We start from the raw sequence: 17,492 nt of genomic DNA on the forward strand, positions 1-17,492 counted from the left end.
CTTATCCAGATATTGTGCCAATTCCTTAGGTAGCTGAAGATTGCCAAAGCTGTCGAAATATATAGCTCGACGCCCTCTCTTCGCATATGCCACCCAATGAGTGCCCGGTCCATTGACATTGTCCAAATTCACGATACCCCTCTCGTTTCGGCATACTCCTCCGGCTGGTAGCGCGTTGAGCATAAAAACACCTCTGAAGAATGGAGTACGCATACGTTTTGCCAACTGTTCGAGTTGCGCGTCGGTCTGTGTTAGCGATAGTTACGCCCGCAGACATTTTTATTGACTTTTCGACATTTTTTTTTTTATTTCGATATTCCCTCTCCGCGCTTGTACGATGTGAGATAAACTCCACGGCTTTTCATGGTGCGATTGTGACGTTGCATTTCCTGCAGCTGACGTTGCGCCGTCTTATTATCGTTTACTGCCTTGGCGATCCCCGCCACTCCGCCAGCTAATGATCCGAGAACACCTAGCAGCGGGAGAAGTGGCAATATACCACCCCGTTTTGCTACCGAAAGAATCCGCTTTTGCGGTGCTCTCTTCGCAATCTTCTCCCGAGGTTTTGTTTTCATCCCCATTCCAATTTTCGTCTTGGTTTTCATAGCTGCCCAAACAGCTGTAACAGAGCCTCTTTCACCCAGAGTCGAGTCTCGCGGAACGATCCGTTTTCGCGCTTTGTCAACGAGTATCTTATCTGACAATAAAATGGATTGATGCCTTGATCGCCTGTAGCCAATCATTTTGCCAGATGAGTTCCTGGACCACAAAACTGATATCCGGGGATATGTAATTCGATAGGTAGCGCGTTTATCACCCGATTTAACAAACCACGACCTTTCTTTACTCTCATCGGTGACATTCGCCACAATTCCTAATCAATGGCGCTGCGCCGTTCATAAGCGCTCGCTGCCAAGGACGATTATAATGCTCCAGGCATCGACGATACTGCTAAGCCTCAAGATCGGCTTTTATATATTCGGGTAGTCTGTCCCACAAATCGCTAATGTTCCTGCCAAACTCGCGCAGTAGAATAATCTTTGGCGTATATTTCAGCTGCTCAGAGGTTAAGTCTCAAATATTGCAATTATCCAACAGAACGAGAAGCATTTCGAATACTCAGCTGTTTTACTTCGGCGCGGGCCTATAAATAGAGGGCGTCGCAGCTTTGATGTAACAAAATCGATATAGCAAGCATTGAATCCTATCCCGCAGCAACAATGCGAAGGAGAATCATGCGAGACGGTTGAACTTGTCCAGAATTTCCTTGGGGCGGTGGAGAGCACATAATGCACGTACACGATAATTATCGCATCATTCGTGGCAAAGATACATCTGCGATCAAACATGCATCCATTATCGAAATCCATGAGTGAAGAAAACCATGGTCACAAGAAGCTACAACTTGTGGAAGAATTGCACGCTCCAGCTCGAAAACATTTTCCTCGGAGGCGCGTCATAGTGCCTGGATACGACGATCTGTGGCAAGCTGACATTGTATAAATGCGTCCATACTCGCGATTCAACCAGGGTCACCACTACATACTCACCGCCTCGATGTGCTGAGCAAGTAAGCATGGGCGGTACCGCTCAAGACTAAAAGTGGCGCTGAGGTGACTAAAGCGTTTGCAAAGATATTTAGAGATCGATATCCGAAAAATTTGCAAACCGATCAAGGAAAAGAATTTTACAACACCGATGTGCAGAAACTCTTGAAGAAGCATGACATTAATCATTATTCAACGTATTCGGTGATGAAGGCCTCCGTCGTAGAACGTTTCAATCGAACTTTGAAGAACAATATGTGGAAACTGTTTACGCTCAATGGAACCTATAGATGGACCGATTCGCTACCGCGTCTACTTGCAGTGTATAACGCGTGAAAACATAGAACCATTAGAATGCATCATTGTGATGTTACCTCTGAGATCGCCGACAAGCTGCTAGCCATCGTATACAGCAACATAAAGATCGTTGCTCCAGCGAGATTCAAGCTAGCCCATGGATATCAAAGAAAGATGCATAGAACAATTGGATATCATTGGGCTAACAGAGACATGAATATTCCAGAATCCTATTTTTATTGTCTGCTTTTCACCATCGCTCTTTATGAAACTACACATCATGTTGATACGAAGTTTTCAAATTTTGCGAGCGTGTTATAGCTGTCATAGACTCAGGACGGAGTCAGAGGCCTCGTTCACACGAAGAGAGAGTCATTAAGTTCAAATTTCTTTTTTATAATGATATTTTTACAATGGAATTTTACAACGGAGTAGTATAGCTAGGCGGGTTCTAATTCAAATTTGAGTTTCAAGGTCATGATAACCGAACTTGAAATCCAAATTTGAGTTTGAAAATTTGTTTTTTTGCCGGCGGGCGGCGGCGAATGACGTCATAGAGATGGCGGAGGGGTAGGGTTAGGTCTGGGTTAGGTCTGGGTTAGCAGATATCGATACCGAACCGATCTCGAACCGATACACCGAAGTGCATCGAGGAGGAACCGCGGGTGAAGGTGCTATACTCTGGAGCGTGGTACAGACTGTCGGTAAGGAAGGAAATATTAATTTTATAATATTAATATAAATGAAAAAACTTCTCGGGGCGACGGGGCTCGAACCCAAGACCTCCGCGCGGTATGAGTCAGCCGCCTAACCAACTCCCCCAAACGCCGTCTCTCTGACATTAGTCTTTTCCGAATGGTACATATAGCGAAACCAACGGAGCGTTACATATGTGACACACACACACACACGCCCACGCACGCACGCACGCACGCACGCACGCACGCACACACACACCATGAGCCGTTGCCAAACGTCAGCGTATAATAATTTATTTTTATGAGAAATTGTATCGGATGGTGTCGGATGATGTCGGGAAAGATCGGCGTTTTACATACCACGTATTCGGGGGGACGGGGGTATGGGGAAAGAGAAAGCATTACTTAGTGGTACGTGAGAATCATGGAAAGAATTATGCAGTGTCAGCAGCAACTGTGTCAGATGATTTTGCGCGCTAATTTGTCGTACGTGTGAATCATAGAAAGAATTATGCTGTGTCAGCGTAAACTGTGTCGGATGATATCGGGAAGGATCGGATTTTTACGTGCAATCTATTGGAGGAAGGAGACACGCAGAAAGAGATAAACAGAGATAGCAAACCACATGGTATCAGTCTTAAAAGCGTGCTCCAAACTGCACAAAGCCTCAAATCGTTACAACGTGTTGCGCGGAAAAGACATATTCCATTTACAACCATGGGAGAATTCGCACAAGTAGAACGCCAATTGTTGGATCAATCTGCGCGATTGATTTCACAGGAAGAGTACCTCGCGTGGGAAGAACGGTGCAACGAGTATATCGAATCGTTGGAAGAACACAGCCGAGTGAAACGTCCTCGATTATCGATCGGTGCTCAGCAATCGCTGGTTGCTCGAATCGCGCAGCTCGAAGGATTGAAACATTCGTTGCGCGGACGTTTCGTGCATAAAGGTGCCGGGCATTCAAGCACAGGACTTTTGTGGCGCGAAATAGGCACTGCTTTCGATATCTGCGTATTAACCGGTGCCGTGCTAAATTCGAATTACATCGAGCCGCGCAACTTTCTCCAGAATGCGGAGACCATTGTGTTGGAACATGTACGAGGCGCCTTGAGGAAACATCAGAACTTCAAAGTGAATACTGTGTTCAACGGCGAATTTGTGGCGGGGGACAAACATGCTTGTAAAAGCATCAATACCCGAAACTGCGAACTCTTCGGTACATCCGATCTACAGGAGTGTTACCAACGATGCGTCATCGAACCCACCCTGGCATCGTTGGAAGAGTTCCAGGAACGCGACAGCGGATGGGCACTATCACAAATCCTCAATTTGATCGTCAACGTGAATAAGTACAATCCACTGCGCGCGGGGTGCCACTTCAAGTTGCCGCGGGAAATATTGATGAAGAAAGCGACAATTAGCGTGCGATCCGAGGATAACGCCTGTTTCGCATGGGCAGTGGTCGCAGCTCTCCATCCCGCCGAAAGAAACCCTCATCGGCCAAGTTCATATCCACATTATACATTAGTGCTAAATCTCCAAGGCATTGAGTTTCCAATGTCCACGAAGCAAATTGTAAAGTTTGAAGGGTTGAACAACATCTCCATCAACGTCTATAGCTTCGAGGAGAAGAAGAAGACGGAAAAAGGGTTGACAGTCTTTCCACTGCATCTCACCAACCACAAGAGAGATCAGCACGCAAACCTGCTCTACATGCCAGAACAGGGGGACAGCAATGTGGGACACTTTGTGCTGATCAAAAACTCGTCCCGACTGGTGAGCATGCAGTTGAGCAGGCACAGAGAAAAGAAATTCATCTGTGATCGGTGCGTATATAAAATTATGAAATATAGAAACATCCCCATGAAAAAATTAAATAAAAATTTTTTATAGGTGTCTGCACTACTTTGGATCCGCTGAGAAGTTGGAGGCCCACACAGTGGATTGCCGAGAGATGAACGATTGCGCCATTCTGCTGCCCAGCCAGGACAACAATTTGCTCAGTTTCGATGGTCACTGTAGGAAAGAGCGGCTCCCCTTCGTGGTGTACGCCGATCTAGAGTGCATCCTAGAGAAAACGGAGGATGTCCAGAAGGATGCGGGGGAGCACAAATTGTGCACGTACCAGAAACATAAGGTGCATAGTATTGGCTATTATATGCATTGCTCGTACAATGCATCGTTATCAGCATATCGATATCATCGCGATGTGGATTGCGTTTCTTGGTTCGTGAAAGAGCTGAAAATTTTGCGGATTTTGATAAACCCATGCTGGCCAGTAATGTTCCCATGGAAAAGTTGTCGAAAGACCAGTGGGGGGCATTTCACAGCGCGAAGCATTGCCACATTTGTGAAAAGCCATTCAAGGCTGATGATAAACGAGTGTGTGATCATTGCCATCTATCCGGACGGTTTAGAGGCCCCGCACATTCGAAGTGCAATTTAAATTATAAAAATTCCTTTTACATCCCAATAGTTTTCCATAATTTATCCGGCTATGATTACGCATTTTATTATCGAGGAAATAGCTACCGCTTTCGAAGGCAGCGTTGATGTATTGCCCATAACTAAAGAAAAATATATTTCATTCACGAAAAATGTCGAAGATACGGCTGAAGAATCAGATTCGCGAAATTGTATTAAATTGCGATTCATCGATTCGTACAAATTTCTAAATACCAGTCTCGACAAATTAGCATCTTTTCTTAGCGCAGATAAATTAAAAATTTTACGATCTCACTTTGAAACATTATCCATCGAAGATTTCAATTTATTGACGCGAAAGGGTGTATTTCCGTATGAATATCATGATTGCACGAACAAGCTGCAGGATCCATGATTACCACCGCGCGAATCATTCTACAGTTCGTTAACGGGTGAGACTGTATCCGAGAGCGATTACGCGCACGCCGAGACTGTCTGGCAGCGTTTCGCGATTAGAACCTTGGGCGAATACAGCGACTTGTATTTGAAAACAGATGTCTTGTTATTGGCAGATATTTTTGATAATTTTCGCGAAAGTTGTATCAAGAGTTACGGATTAGATTCCGCGCATTATTATACTTTACCTGGCTTTACATGGGATGCCATGCTAAAACATACCAAAATTACGTTCGAATTGCTCATAGACGTTGATATGGTCATGTTTATCGAAAGCGGTATACGTGGCGGTTTAAGTCAATGTTCCGGAAGATACGCACAAGCCAATAACAAGTACATGCCATCTTACGACGCATCGGAACGGTCATCGTACTTGATGTACTTTGACGTGAACAATTTGTACGGATGGGCAATGTGCCAGCCCTTACCATACGCCAAATTTCAATGGGTCGAAGATGTCGCAAATTTTGACGTGTTTTCGATCGCTGTCGATTCGCCCACGGGATACATTCTCGAGATAGATCTGGAATACCCGCAACGTCTGCACGATGCTCATGCTGACTTGCCATTCTGCCCGACGCGTGCCAAACCACCTGGCAGCAGACAGGACAAACTACTCGCGACATTATACGATAAGCAGCGTTACGTTATCCATGACCGCAACCTGCAGCAGTGCACGCATCTCGGTCTTCGTATTACAAAGATACACCGCGTGCTTCAATTCGCTCAATCTCCGTGGCTCCGCGATTACATCGAATTCAATACACGGTTTAGAACAAGCGCGACAAACGATTTTGAAAAAAATTTGTACAAATTGATGAACAACGCGGTATTTGGCAAAACTATGGAAAATGTGCGAAATCACGTAGATGTAAAACTTTTAACACACCGGGATGGGCGATATGGCGCGGAGGCAATGATCGCGAAACCAAATTTCCACAGCAGAAGTGTTTTTTCTGAAAATTTAATCGCCGTTGAAATGCGAAAACTCGTGATGAAATTCAACAAATCGATATACGTAGGTATGTGCATTCTGGACATATAAAAAATTTGTTTGTACGAATTTCACCACGAGTACATGTCTCCACTGCATGGTAAAAAATGTAAAATACTATATACAGACACTGATAGCCTCATCTATCACATTCAATGCGATGATATTTACGAGACCATGAAACACAATATCAATAGATTCGACACAAGCGATTATCCCATCGAGAATGCATATAATATGCCGCGCTTAAATAAGAAGGTCCCGGGGCTGATGAAGGACGAAAATAACGGTGTGATAATGACCGAGTTCGTAGGTCTTAGAGCGAAAATGTATGCACTCCGCGTAGATGGCAAAAAAGATACGAAAAAGGCGAAAGGCGTCAACCAAGGTCATAGCCAGAACGATAACTTTCGACGACTACGCGCAGTGTTTGCAAAAGGAGATCGAAATGGTTTGCAGGCAATCATGCATACGGTCGAAATTGCACAAAGTGTACACAATTTCGGAATCCAAAATCGCTCTAAGTCCATACGATGACAAACGGTATATCGTACTCGATTCAACTGACATGCTGCCCTGGGGACATTATAGAATACCATTGTAAAATAAAAATTATTGTATTTATTAACTCGTTCTTATAAATAGCGGAATTATTGCAAAAAAATAAAATTCTTTGCACATGTATAGAAATTATTATATTTATTAACTCGTTCTTATAAATAGTGGAATTATGTAAAATAAAATTGTTCACACATGTATATATATCATTGTATTTTATTGAATCGTGTATCATTGTACTTTACAACACATTATTTTTATTTATCCATGAATTGTGTGATTTATCAAACCCCAGCCACTTGACATATACCTTATCCCCCTTCTTACGCAACACTTTTTCCACTAGATACACATCAGGATCGGTGACGCGTTGCAGCTCGTGCTCATAGATTCCTCCGGCAATGGGTTTTCCACAGGAATCGAGGAGCAGATACGTTGCGGGATTAGTTGCTTGTACTTTGGCTATCTTGAACACCTCCGTTGTCCAATTCGGCGTAGAGCCTTTATCGAAGATGGTTTTAAATTTGCTCACACGCACAAACTCGCCCAATTTGAATCTCGCTGGAGCAGCGATCTTTATGTTGCTGTATACGGTGCCTAGCAGCTTATCGGCGATCGCAGGGGTAACATCGCAAGGACGCATTCCGATGGTTCTATGTTTTCGCGCGTTATACTCTGCAAGTAGACGCGGTAGCGAATCGGTCCATCTATAGGTTCCATTGAGCGTAAACAGTTTCCACATATTGTTCTTCAAAGTTCGATTGAAACGTTCTACGACGGAGGCCTTCATCACCGAATACGTTGAATAATGATTAATGTCATGCTTCTTCAAGAGTTTCTGCACATCGGTGTTATAAAATTCTTTTCCTTGATCGGTTTGCATATTTTTCGGATATCGATCTCTAAATATCATTGCAAACGCTTTAGTCACCTCAGCGCCACTTTTAGTCTTGAGCGGCAACGCCCATGCATACTTGCTCAACACATCGATGACGGTGAGTATGTAGTGGTGACCCAGGTTGAATCGCGAGTACGGACACATTTCTACAATGTCAGCTTGCCACAGATCGTCGTATCCATGCACTATGACGCGCCTCCGAGGGAAATGTCTTCGAGCTCCAGCATGCAATTCCTCAACGAGTTGTAGCTTCTTGCGGCTATGGTTTTCTTCTTCTTTACACTTCGATTTCGATAATGGCTGCATGTTTAATCACAGGGGTGTCTTGGACATGAATGATGTGATAATTATCGTATACGTGCATTATGTGCCCCCGTCGGTCCGAGGAAATTCTGGACAAGTTCAATCGTCTCGCATGATTCTCCTTCGCAGCGCAGCTGCGGGATAGAATTCAACGCCTGCGATATCTTATGAACACTGTTTTGCAACGTCAGCATATCTCTTTGAAACACGACCAGCTTCCTCTCTAATTGTTCCTGCTGCTCTCTCAAAAGTTTAATGCTCTTTTCCACGTATAGTTTATTGACGGCATCTGTGTCGGCCACCGGTTGAGCTACGCGTCGTATCTTGCGTGATTTTGCAACGAAGTCGGCACCGGTCACGCAAAGAGCGTTATCTCGCATGTAATTTCGAAGCATACCGCTCCATTTGTAATAGTCCATTGTAGCTGCTCTACTCTTCTCGAGCGATACCCCAAATTTGTTGATCGGCATCTCGACTCATACAGTGCACATCATCGGCGTGCGGTTTAATTTATAATGAGGCCTACTTTCCACCCATAGATTTGAGCGACGATGATTACGAGCTTGGTCTAACAACCTTTGAAACTTATCACACAATACCGAACATCGACTCGAGCAACGATAAGTTGACACCAGCGATGAATACATTACGATTCCCCACGGTTCCTGCGAACTAGATGCCATTGCCAAGTATTTGAAGCAGCGATTACTCGAAAGGTATCCTCAAAATCTCGGTGGCACCGATGACAACAATAACGATGGTGACAACGTTATGTATCCTATAGTGTTGCGCGCCAACAACAACACCATGAAAAGCGAGCTGTACTGTCGGTTCGCCGTAGACTTTACAAAGCCCAATAACATTGGATCGTTACTGGGATTCTCGACGAATCGCGTATTAGAACCGGGACAGTGGCACGAATCGGACGATCCGATTAATATCATGACCGTGAACATTATTCGCGTAGAATGTAGCGTGACCGCTGTGGTGCGTACAACAATGGGACACGTGTACACACGATACATGAATTTTCTCCGGGAGTCCCACCAGGATATAAGATATCGGAAACGCCCGCGCAGATCATTTACCTTCCAATCACCGCACAGGTCATTTCGGATCTAACGATACGCGTTGTGGATCAAGACGGACGGTTGCTTGATTTTCGAGGTGAAGAGATTACCATCAGACTGTACGTTCGACGACGCCGATGATAATACATGTGGTGCGGCCGAATGAGATGCTTGTGTTGAACTACTGCAGAAACACGTTTCTTCTAAGTGAAATTGTTTACAACAACAAATGCAACAGCTTTGATCACGCTAAAAAGAAGAGGCTCACTACTGCGAACATTCCATTTTTGAAATCATTGGGATTCATTGTACGCATTTAAGTTGAAAAAATGGTTGACATTCTAAACATTGGAGGGAAGCCGACGTTTGATGATCGCATCGTCAAGCTCGAAACTCCCACATACAACCCTTACGTCAACATAACGTTTGGGTACAGCGATGAGATAAGAATACCTATACAGCAGCAGGATTTATACACATTGCCGTGTAAAAGTTTCCTCTACCTGGAGGGGAAATTGACGATAAATAAGCCGAATGATGTATCACCGGTGATGTTGGGAAATAATTGCATGGCATTCATATTTGATGAGATTCGATATGAACTGAATGGTGTGGAGATTAATCGTAACAGAAACGTTGGAATAACTAGCACGCTTAAAAACTATGTATCGCTGACACCTGGCGAAGCCAAAAATATGGAGAATGCTGGATGGGGCTTGAAACGACGCGATGGACCCATATTGAAAAATCATTTCAATTTTTGCCTCCCACTCAAATATTTGCTGGGATTTTGTGAGAACTACAAACGCATGATTATTAATGCGCGTCACGAATTGATTTTAATACGATCGCGCAACGATAACAATTCTCTAATAGGATCGCCGATGTTGGAGCCAGAAATTGAATTACTTAAAGTGCAATGGCGGATGCCTCGCGTGACGCTAAACGGTGTTACTAAGCTATCGCTGTTACATGCTCTGGAAAGTGGACAAAACCTGAGCATTTGTTTTCAATCGTGGGATCTGTACGAGTATCCTTTCTTACAGAGCACGACCAAGCATTCGTGGGCCGTGAAGGCATCTGCGCAGCTGGAGAAGCCGCGATGCACTATCCTTGGTCTACAGACTGAACGAAAGAATTAGATAACCGAAGATGTTACTCGGTTCAATGACGGCAAAATGACCAATGTAAAACATTTTCTCAACTCGGAATTTTACCCATACGATGTCCTGAATTTGGACTTTGACAAGAATAAGCATGCCATCTTATATCACATGTATACGCAATTCCATAAATCGCATTATGGACATGGTAGCAATGATGCATTATTCACCGTGGATGAATTTTTGCAAATTGGTCCCCTCGTGGTAATGGATTGCTCGCGACAAAATGAGTCGATCAAGAATGGTACCGTGGACGTGCGCATAGAATTCGAGTGTAAATAGAATGTGCCTGCAAATACTACGGCCTACTGTCTGATTCTGCAGGATCGGGTGGTTGAATACAATCCGCTGATAAACGTGGTACGCAAAATCAATTAAATTACTGCGCTACTTGTCCGCCCTCTCCTGTACCAAATTCGTACAAAATTTCATCGTGAAAATTGAGATGCTTTACGAGAAAGAGTGCATTCTCCAGTCTGTCTTGGAAGCGAACGGACCTCTAAATTGTATCGATAATGGTCGTACCAACATTCGTTGACCTGCAAGGGTTCATCGTCGATGGAAGATTTGTCGCGAAGGAAGTGGCTATCCTACGAAAGGGAACAATTCTCTCGCACTATATTTTTGGGAGTTCGATGCCACAATATCTTCTTACAAAATCCGACAAATCGAGCATCCGGTGGTTGGTGGCAAAACATCATGGACTATGTTGGGAAGATGGAGACGTTCCGTACAGTATGGCTAAACAGCTAATTATGAAAGCTGTAGCCGATGCGATCGACGAGGAAGATGACACACCCCATGTCGTATACGTTAAAGGGCTGCAGAAACGCGATTGGCTCATGGATTTCCTCGATGAAAATACGAGAGCGGACGTGATCATCGAGACGCTAGACATTGACTACGAGGATATCAAATCCCTAAATAAGCTAAACGTAGTTAATACTCTGCGATGTGGCAGACACGCAAAGCACTGTGCCATGCAAAATGTATTTAAAATATTCAACTGGTGGTCTAAACGCCAGAGGGAAATACACAAATAAAATATAATCAATTTTTAATGCATAACTGTTTTTTTCTTCACCCTCCTCAACCTCCAACCTTCTGCATGTACGCTAGATTAAGACGATAGTTGTAATCATGTACAAGTAGTAGTACGATTCATGATCAACGCGGTATGATAGACGTTCGATAGATGTTCAAGTGGTCTGATAGACGTTCGATAGATGTTCGGAGTGGTACGATAGATGTTCAAAGTGGTATGATAGACGTTCGATACCCGTTCGATAGATGTTCAAAGTGGTACGATAGACGTTCAATACACGTTCAAAGCGGTTCGATACATGTTCGATACCCGTTCGATAGATGTTCAAAGTGGTACGTTATGTGTTCAAATTGATTCGATACACGGTTGATATCGATCAAAGTGATGCGATTCACGTTTGATACATGTTCAATACATGTTCAATACATGTTCGATAGATGTTCAGAGTGGTATGATAGGTGTTCAAAGTGGTTCGATACATGTTCAATACGTGATCAGAGTGGTATGGTCTAGTCGAATGATGTGTGCAAAGAAGAAGGGAGAAGAATTCGAAGAATATGATAAGTGCACTCCGAGGACGGTCAGTGAAGAAGAAGATAAGTACATGGAGGAGGATGGTCAGCGAAAATGCAGGTGGCCTGTGATGAAGATGGCGAAGAACAAAGGCATCCTACTTTGCAAAGCTATGCATTTCTCGATTTCATCATAGGAGGGGGTTTTGACTTGCGAGAGCCAGGAGATGCATCGAGACCAGTTGTCTTCAACTCGTGAAGGCGCCAGTTCGATTTTTTCCTTTCCACTAATTTCTGCGAAAATGGGACTATTAAGGATTGCCCCCGAGTGTGAACCTGAGGTATGTACTTAACAATTTTTTTGTCATTTATCGCGTTTAACCATTGATACCGAGTGAGATTAAAATCAGACGGTTGTGCCAATATTATATATCGTGGGTTTCTATGTTCCAGAACTCGCCACCACCGTCACCCCCGAGGGTACAAGCTGGGCCATCGCCGCCGCCATCACCCCCGTCGCCGAGGGTGTGGTCACCGGACTGGGGCTCGCCGCAGCCATCACCGTCGCCGTCGCCGCCACCTTCACCCCCGCTGCAAGTATGTAATACTTTGCATTTTTTTTGCGTTTGATATTTAATATGTTTTGTATAAATATAATATCAATTTTTTGTGTGTTCTAGAATTTATATTACATGATGAATGCGCGGGTGGTGGGGGAGGCACCGGCGCTGGCCGAGGAGAATGCGGCGGGCCCCACGAGGATGGTTAGGCTGCGGCAGCCCTGACTGCCGTATCGGCGGGTGGGGCCGCCGATACGGCAGCGGCGATCACCATCCCCATCGCCATCACCATCACCATCGCCATCGCCATCACCACTGCGGTCGCCGCACTAGTTTTATTCTATATTTATATATTTATATTTTTTTTTTATTTATATTTATTATTATTTAATTGTATTTTATATTCTTCTTTTTTTCTTTTTTTTATATATTCTTTTTTATATTATATTCTTTTTTATATTTATATATTCTTCTTTTTATATTATATTCTTTTTTATATTTATATTTATATTCTATTATTTATTATTATTATATTCTATATTCTATATTATTATTATTATTTGTAACAATATATATATTTCTTAAACGTATATTATTTCTCAATTTTATTTACCCGTGTTCCTCCTCCCACGGCCTATTTTTTAAGATTTGTTGACGCTGCATAATTCTTATATGTGTGAGCAATTTTATTTTACATAATTCCACTATTTTATTAGATCGAGTTAATAAATATAATAATTTCTATACATATGCAAAGAATTTTATTTTATTTTTATGCAATAATTCCGCTATTTATAAGAACGAGTTAATAAATACAATAATTTTTTATTTTACAATGGTATTCTAAAGACGCGGTGTCGAGAAACGCCGATCTTTCCCGACATCGTTCGAAACAATTTCTGATAAAATTTCTCATAAAAATAAATTATTATACGTCGACGTTGTGTGTGTGTGTGTGTGTGCGTGTGCGTGTGCGTGTGTGTGTGTGTGTGTGTGTGTGTGTCACATATGTGACGCTCCGTTGGTTTCGCTATATGTACCATTCGGAAAAGACTAATGTCAGAGACGGCGTTTGGGGGAGTTGGTTAGGCGGCTGACTCGTACCGCGGAGGTCTTGGGTTCGAGCCCCGTCGCCCCGAGAAGTTTTTTCATTTATATTAATATCATAAAATTAATATTTCCTTCCTTACCGACAGTCTGTTGTACCACGCTCCAGAGTAGCACCTTCCTTACCGACAGTCTGTACCACGCTCCAGAGTAGCGCACCGTCACCCCGCGGTTCCTCCTCCTCCTCCTCCTCGATGATACCCCCGCACCGTCACCCCGCGGTTCCTCCTCCTCCTCCTCGATGATACCCCCCACCACTCCGCCATCTCTATAACGTCATCCGCCGCCAGCCCGCCGACAAAAAACACATTTTCAAATTTGAGTTTCAAGGTCATGATCATGACCTTGAAACTCAAATTTGAATTAGAATCCCCCTTGTCCTACTACTAAATACTGTTAGCTTTAGAATGCATGCGATTCTATCCCCTATGTAGTGGTGTCCTTTTCCCTCCTAGAATTTTAACTTTAAAGTAATGCTCCGTCTCTTTCCCTCGAAGACGCGGTGTCGAAAAACGTCGATCTTTCCCGACATCGTCCGAAACAATTTCTGATGCATATTGGTTTGCAAAAAAAATTTCTAGGACAGTCCCCACCCTGGGTTAGGTCTGAAAAAATTTTCGGGTGGGCCAAGTTCTGAAAGAGATTATTTCGGGGGTCAATGCCTCCCTCTGAAAAATTTCCGACGATGGGCCAGGTGTGGAGAGGCCTCCGCGGCGGCTCGGCTCGGACTGATCCCCTCCACGATTACGGCTACCCCCACTCCGCGGTTCGTGCGCGCGCACCCGCTCTTCCACTCCCCGCAGGCCCCGCGCCCATGTTTCTCTCCGCCGCACTCCCCTCAGAGGACCTGGGTTGGAATCCGCCTTGCTATACTACTCCGCATAATTCTTTCCATGCTTCTCATGTAAGACGTTTTCAAACGTATTTCATTGGCGTCACCAAAGTGACATCATTTCGCACGACTGCCGCATCACAGAGGACTCAAATTACACACGATCGCGCGATACGCTGCGACGTTAAGATAAAAAATGTTTTGAAAAAATGTTTACCTTTAGAACAAAAGCGATTGCACCACTAAATAATGCTGTCTCTTTCCCCTTACCCCCCCCCCCCCCCCAATACATAGTATGCAAAACGCCGATCCTTCCCGACAGCATCTGATACAATTTCAGCTGATAAAAATAAATTATTATGCGTTGGCGTCTAGCAACGGTTCATGGTGTGTGTAACACATATGTGACGCTCCGTTGGTTTCGGTATATGTACCATTCGGAACAGAGTAACGTCAGAGAGCCGACATTGGGGGAGTTGGTTAGGCGGCTGACCAGTAACGCGCGAAGGTTTTGGGTTCGAGTCCCGTCGTCCGAAATTCTGTTTTTTGCGTATATTAAAATCTTAAAATTAATAATATTTCCCTCCTTACAGACAGTCGGTACCACGCCCGGCAGTTGCACTTCACCCGCAGTTCCTCCTCCACGCACTTCGCTATCGGTTTGATATCGATTCGGTATCGATTTCATATTGGTTCAGCATCGATTACATATCTGTTCGGTATCAGTTTACGCGCATATACCCCGCTACTCCTCCAAGTTCCTCCATGTCTGTAACGTCATCCGCCGCCGCCGCCGCCGCCCCCCCCGCAAAAAAAAATTTCAAATTTTTCAAACTCAAATTTGGATCCCCCGACCTTGAAACTCAAATTTGCGTTAGATTCCCCATTGTTATAATACTGAAATCGTTACGCATCCATTATAACGCCACAATTATCAATCTCAAATAACTTTTCTCAACATTTTTGAGTTCCTTCTATACACAGATAAATGTCCAAATGGGTCCCGGTTTGCGCTTGATTCCGAAGGACACGGTGGGCAGCTGCCTGCCCCCAGTAATTGCATTAATTAGCCCACAACGGAGTTCATTAAATATTCATGCTTTGACGATTTGAGGGGTCGATTATTGTTAAATTAAACGCGTAATCCAGATTTGACCTCTAGTATCCACCGGCATAGTGGGCAGCTGTGTGCTCGCCGATGACACTATCACCGGAGGAAAACCCGGATTTCTTCGTTCTCATTTCCATGCTGGTATTCCAATAAAAAAACACGAATGCTCAAAAGGTTTGGAAGAGGATAGTTTGAAGAAACACTTCGAACAAGCGAAATCGAATTTTAACATTTTTATTTGATAATAAGTGAACTTCATTTACACTTACAGTAGTTTCTTAGATTCACTAGTCGCTTGCTCGTTAGAATTTGTCACTGACTTTTACTCGTGGGTTATTAGGGACTTATTAATGAGTTGTTAATGAGCTCTGCGAATGGTTGGTCCCTTTGTACAGGGCTTCCGATCACTCCTTCTCTAGAAATGTCGTATGACAAATCAACGGTGGGAGACCTCATCCCACAGCATCTGCCTGTGATTTTCCTGAAGAAATCTTCCCATCGCGCTACTCAGAGTTTTGTTTATCAAATTTGGAGTTTAGACCCGCTACGCATCATTTCCGTGTCTTCTTCACAACTAATACGTATTGCGCTGCGTTACCTGACTCCCAGTAGCGGCGATTGTTAGATTCTTAAGTACTTTAATTCATATTTTAGACTTCTATGCTATTGGGTTACAATATGTTCTGTACGATCGGTTTCGTACACCTTACGTACTAGGGGTTCAAGGTAGATTCGTCGGTTCCGTATTGGAGCTCGATTTACGGGAAATAACGGGAGGGCAATCTTGTGGCGATGATCAGGAGCGCAAATCCGTGTGGGTAACGCTGCGTTAGCTGATAGGGGTTTTCGTCCCACGCTGAACGTCAGCTGGTATTGGCTGGGCCTTCCTGGTGTGTGTGCAGCCGGCTGGCCGCCACCTCCGGCGATAGCTGTTCTCCTGCTCGCTGTTGCCGATCCATGGATTCTCGGCTCGATCTCTTCTTATCGTAGATTACGGTTACAGTGCCTTATCGGATATGTATTACGTTGATAACTTATGTGAGGTGGTTATAATACCTCTGGAGTACGAATTATTAAGATAATTGGGCTAAGGTTTAATTATTAGCTGACTCTACATCGCGGAACGTGACAGTGACAAACCCACGAAATATTTCATAAACTCCAAAGGAATACACCCCAAATCAGGCATCGATTTCAAACACGTCTGAAATATAAACTGTTATATCTTCAGTTTTGATACAGATATGGTTTTCTTATTTAATACACGTATAGATAAACTATTTTTCTGCTACCTGGCAGCAATAATTCAAATTAAGCGAAAGTTGCAGATACGCATGTTCAAATTAACACGGTAGTACTGTATTCATCAAAAACCAAAAATTCAAAAATATTTGTTTAGTTTACGAGTGCACGCACAAAAACCACCTATTCGTATATTATAAGATGCAAAATTGGACAAATAGCAGCCTCTTGAAAAAAGTACACTTTCTTCGAACGAAATTTTGCCTTAAATGTACAAGAAAAGCTATTTATTTAAACAATATCATTATACGTATCATTATTCTATTAAGAAAATGTTCACAAATATCTATGCACAAAACCAAGTCGATTGGTTGAATATTTTTGGTGTTACATTGGCCGCCAGTTGTGAAACTGTCGTTTTGAGGAAAATGCATGCGTGGCGTTCCCCCTCCGCTAAATAGCTTGACCCGTACGTTGTTTCCGCCCCACGCTGTGTATGGAGTGGTCCGCCGCACAGTGGTCCCAAATCGCCAAAAGCTGGCCAAAATTCAATTTTCGAAGTATATAGCAGCTTTTTGCTATTACAGCAGATTTGTTGTATATATATATATCGGTTCATCAAATACCCCTTGAATTTCTTAAATATATTGATTGGTTATTAAGATATAGGCG

General features: G+C 43.6%; 1 protein-coding gene across 1 annotated transcript; it reads left to right on the top strand.

Moving 5' to 3' along the window:
* The first annotated feature begins 3,259 nt into the window (after positions 1-3,259).
* On the top strand, positions 3,260-16,660 carry LOC143370015 (uncharacterized). The gene is made up of 6 exons (XM_076814593.1): positions 3,260-4,371; positions 4,439-4,823; positions 12,422-12,493; positions 15,919-16,159; positions 16,233-16,406; positions 16,569-16,660. The coding sequence occupies exons 1-6, from the start codon at positions 3,260-3,262 to the stop codon at positions 16,658-16,660; spliced, it is 2,076 nt and encodes a 691-aa protein (XP_076670708.1).
* The last annotated feature ends 832 nt before the right edge of the window (positions 16,661-17,492 follow it).

The sequence above is a fragment of the Andrena cerasifolii genome, chromosome 6 (assembly GCF_050908995.1).
Source record: "Andrena cerasifolii isolate SP2316 chromosome 6, iyAndCera1_principal, whole genome shotgun sequence".
Taxonomy (NCBI): domain Eukaryota; kingdom Metazoa; phylum Arthropoda; class Insecta; order Hymenoptera; family Andrenidae; genus Andrena; species Andrena cerasifolii.

What these genes read in the sequence shown, in the direction of transcription:
- LOC143370015 (XM_076814593.1), top strand. Translation starts at nt 3,260, where the DNA reads ATGGGAGAATTCGCACAAGTAGAACGCCAATTGTTGGATCAATCTGCG. An exon ending in AAGAAATTCATCTGTGATCG is followed by an intron (nt 4,372 to 4,438) that starts GTGCGTATATAA and finishes AATTTTTTATAG; the next exon opens with GTGTCTGCACTACTTTGGAT. An exon ending in ATCCGTGTGGGTAACGCTGC is followed by an intron (nt 16,407 to 16,568) that starts GTTAGCTGATAG and finishes TTCTTATCGTAG; the next exon opens with ATTACGGTTACAGTGCCTTA.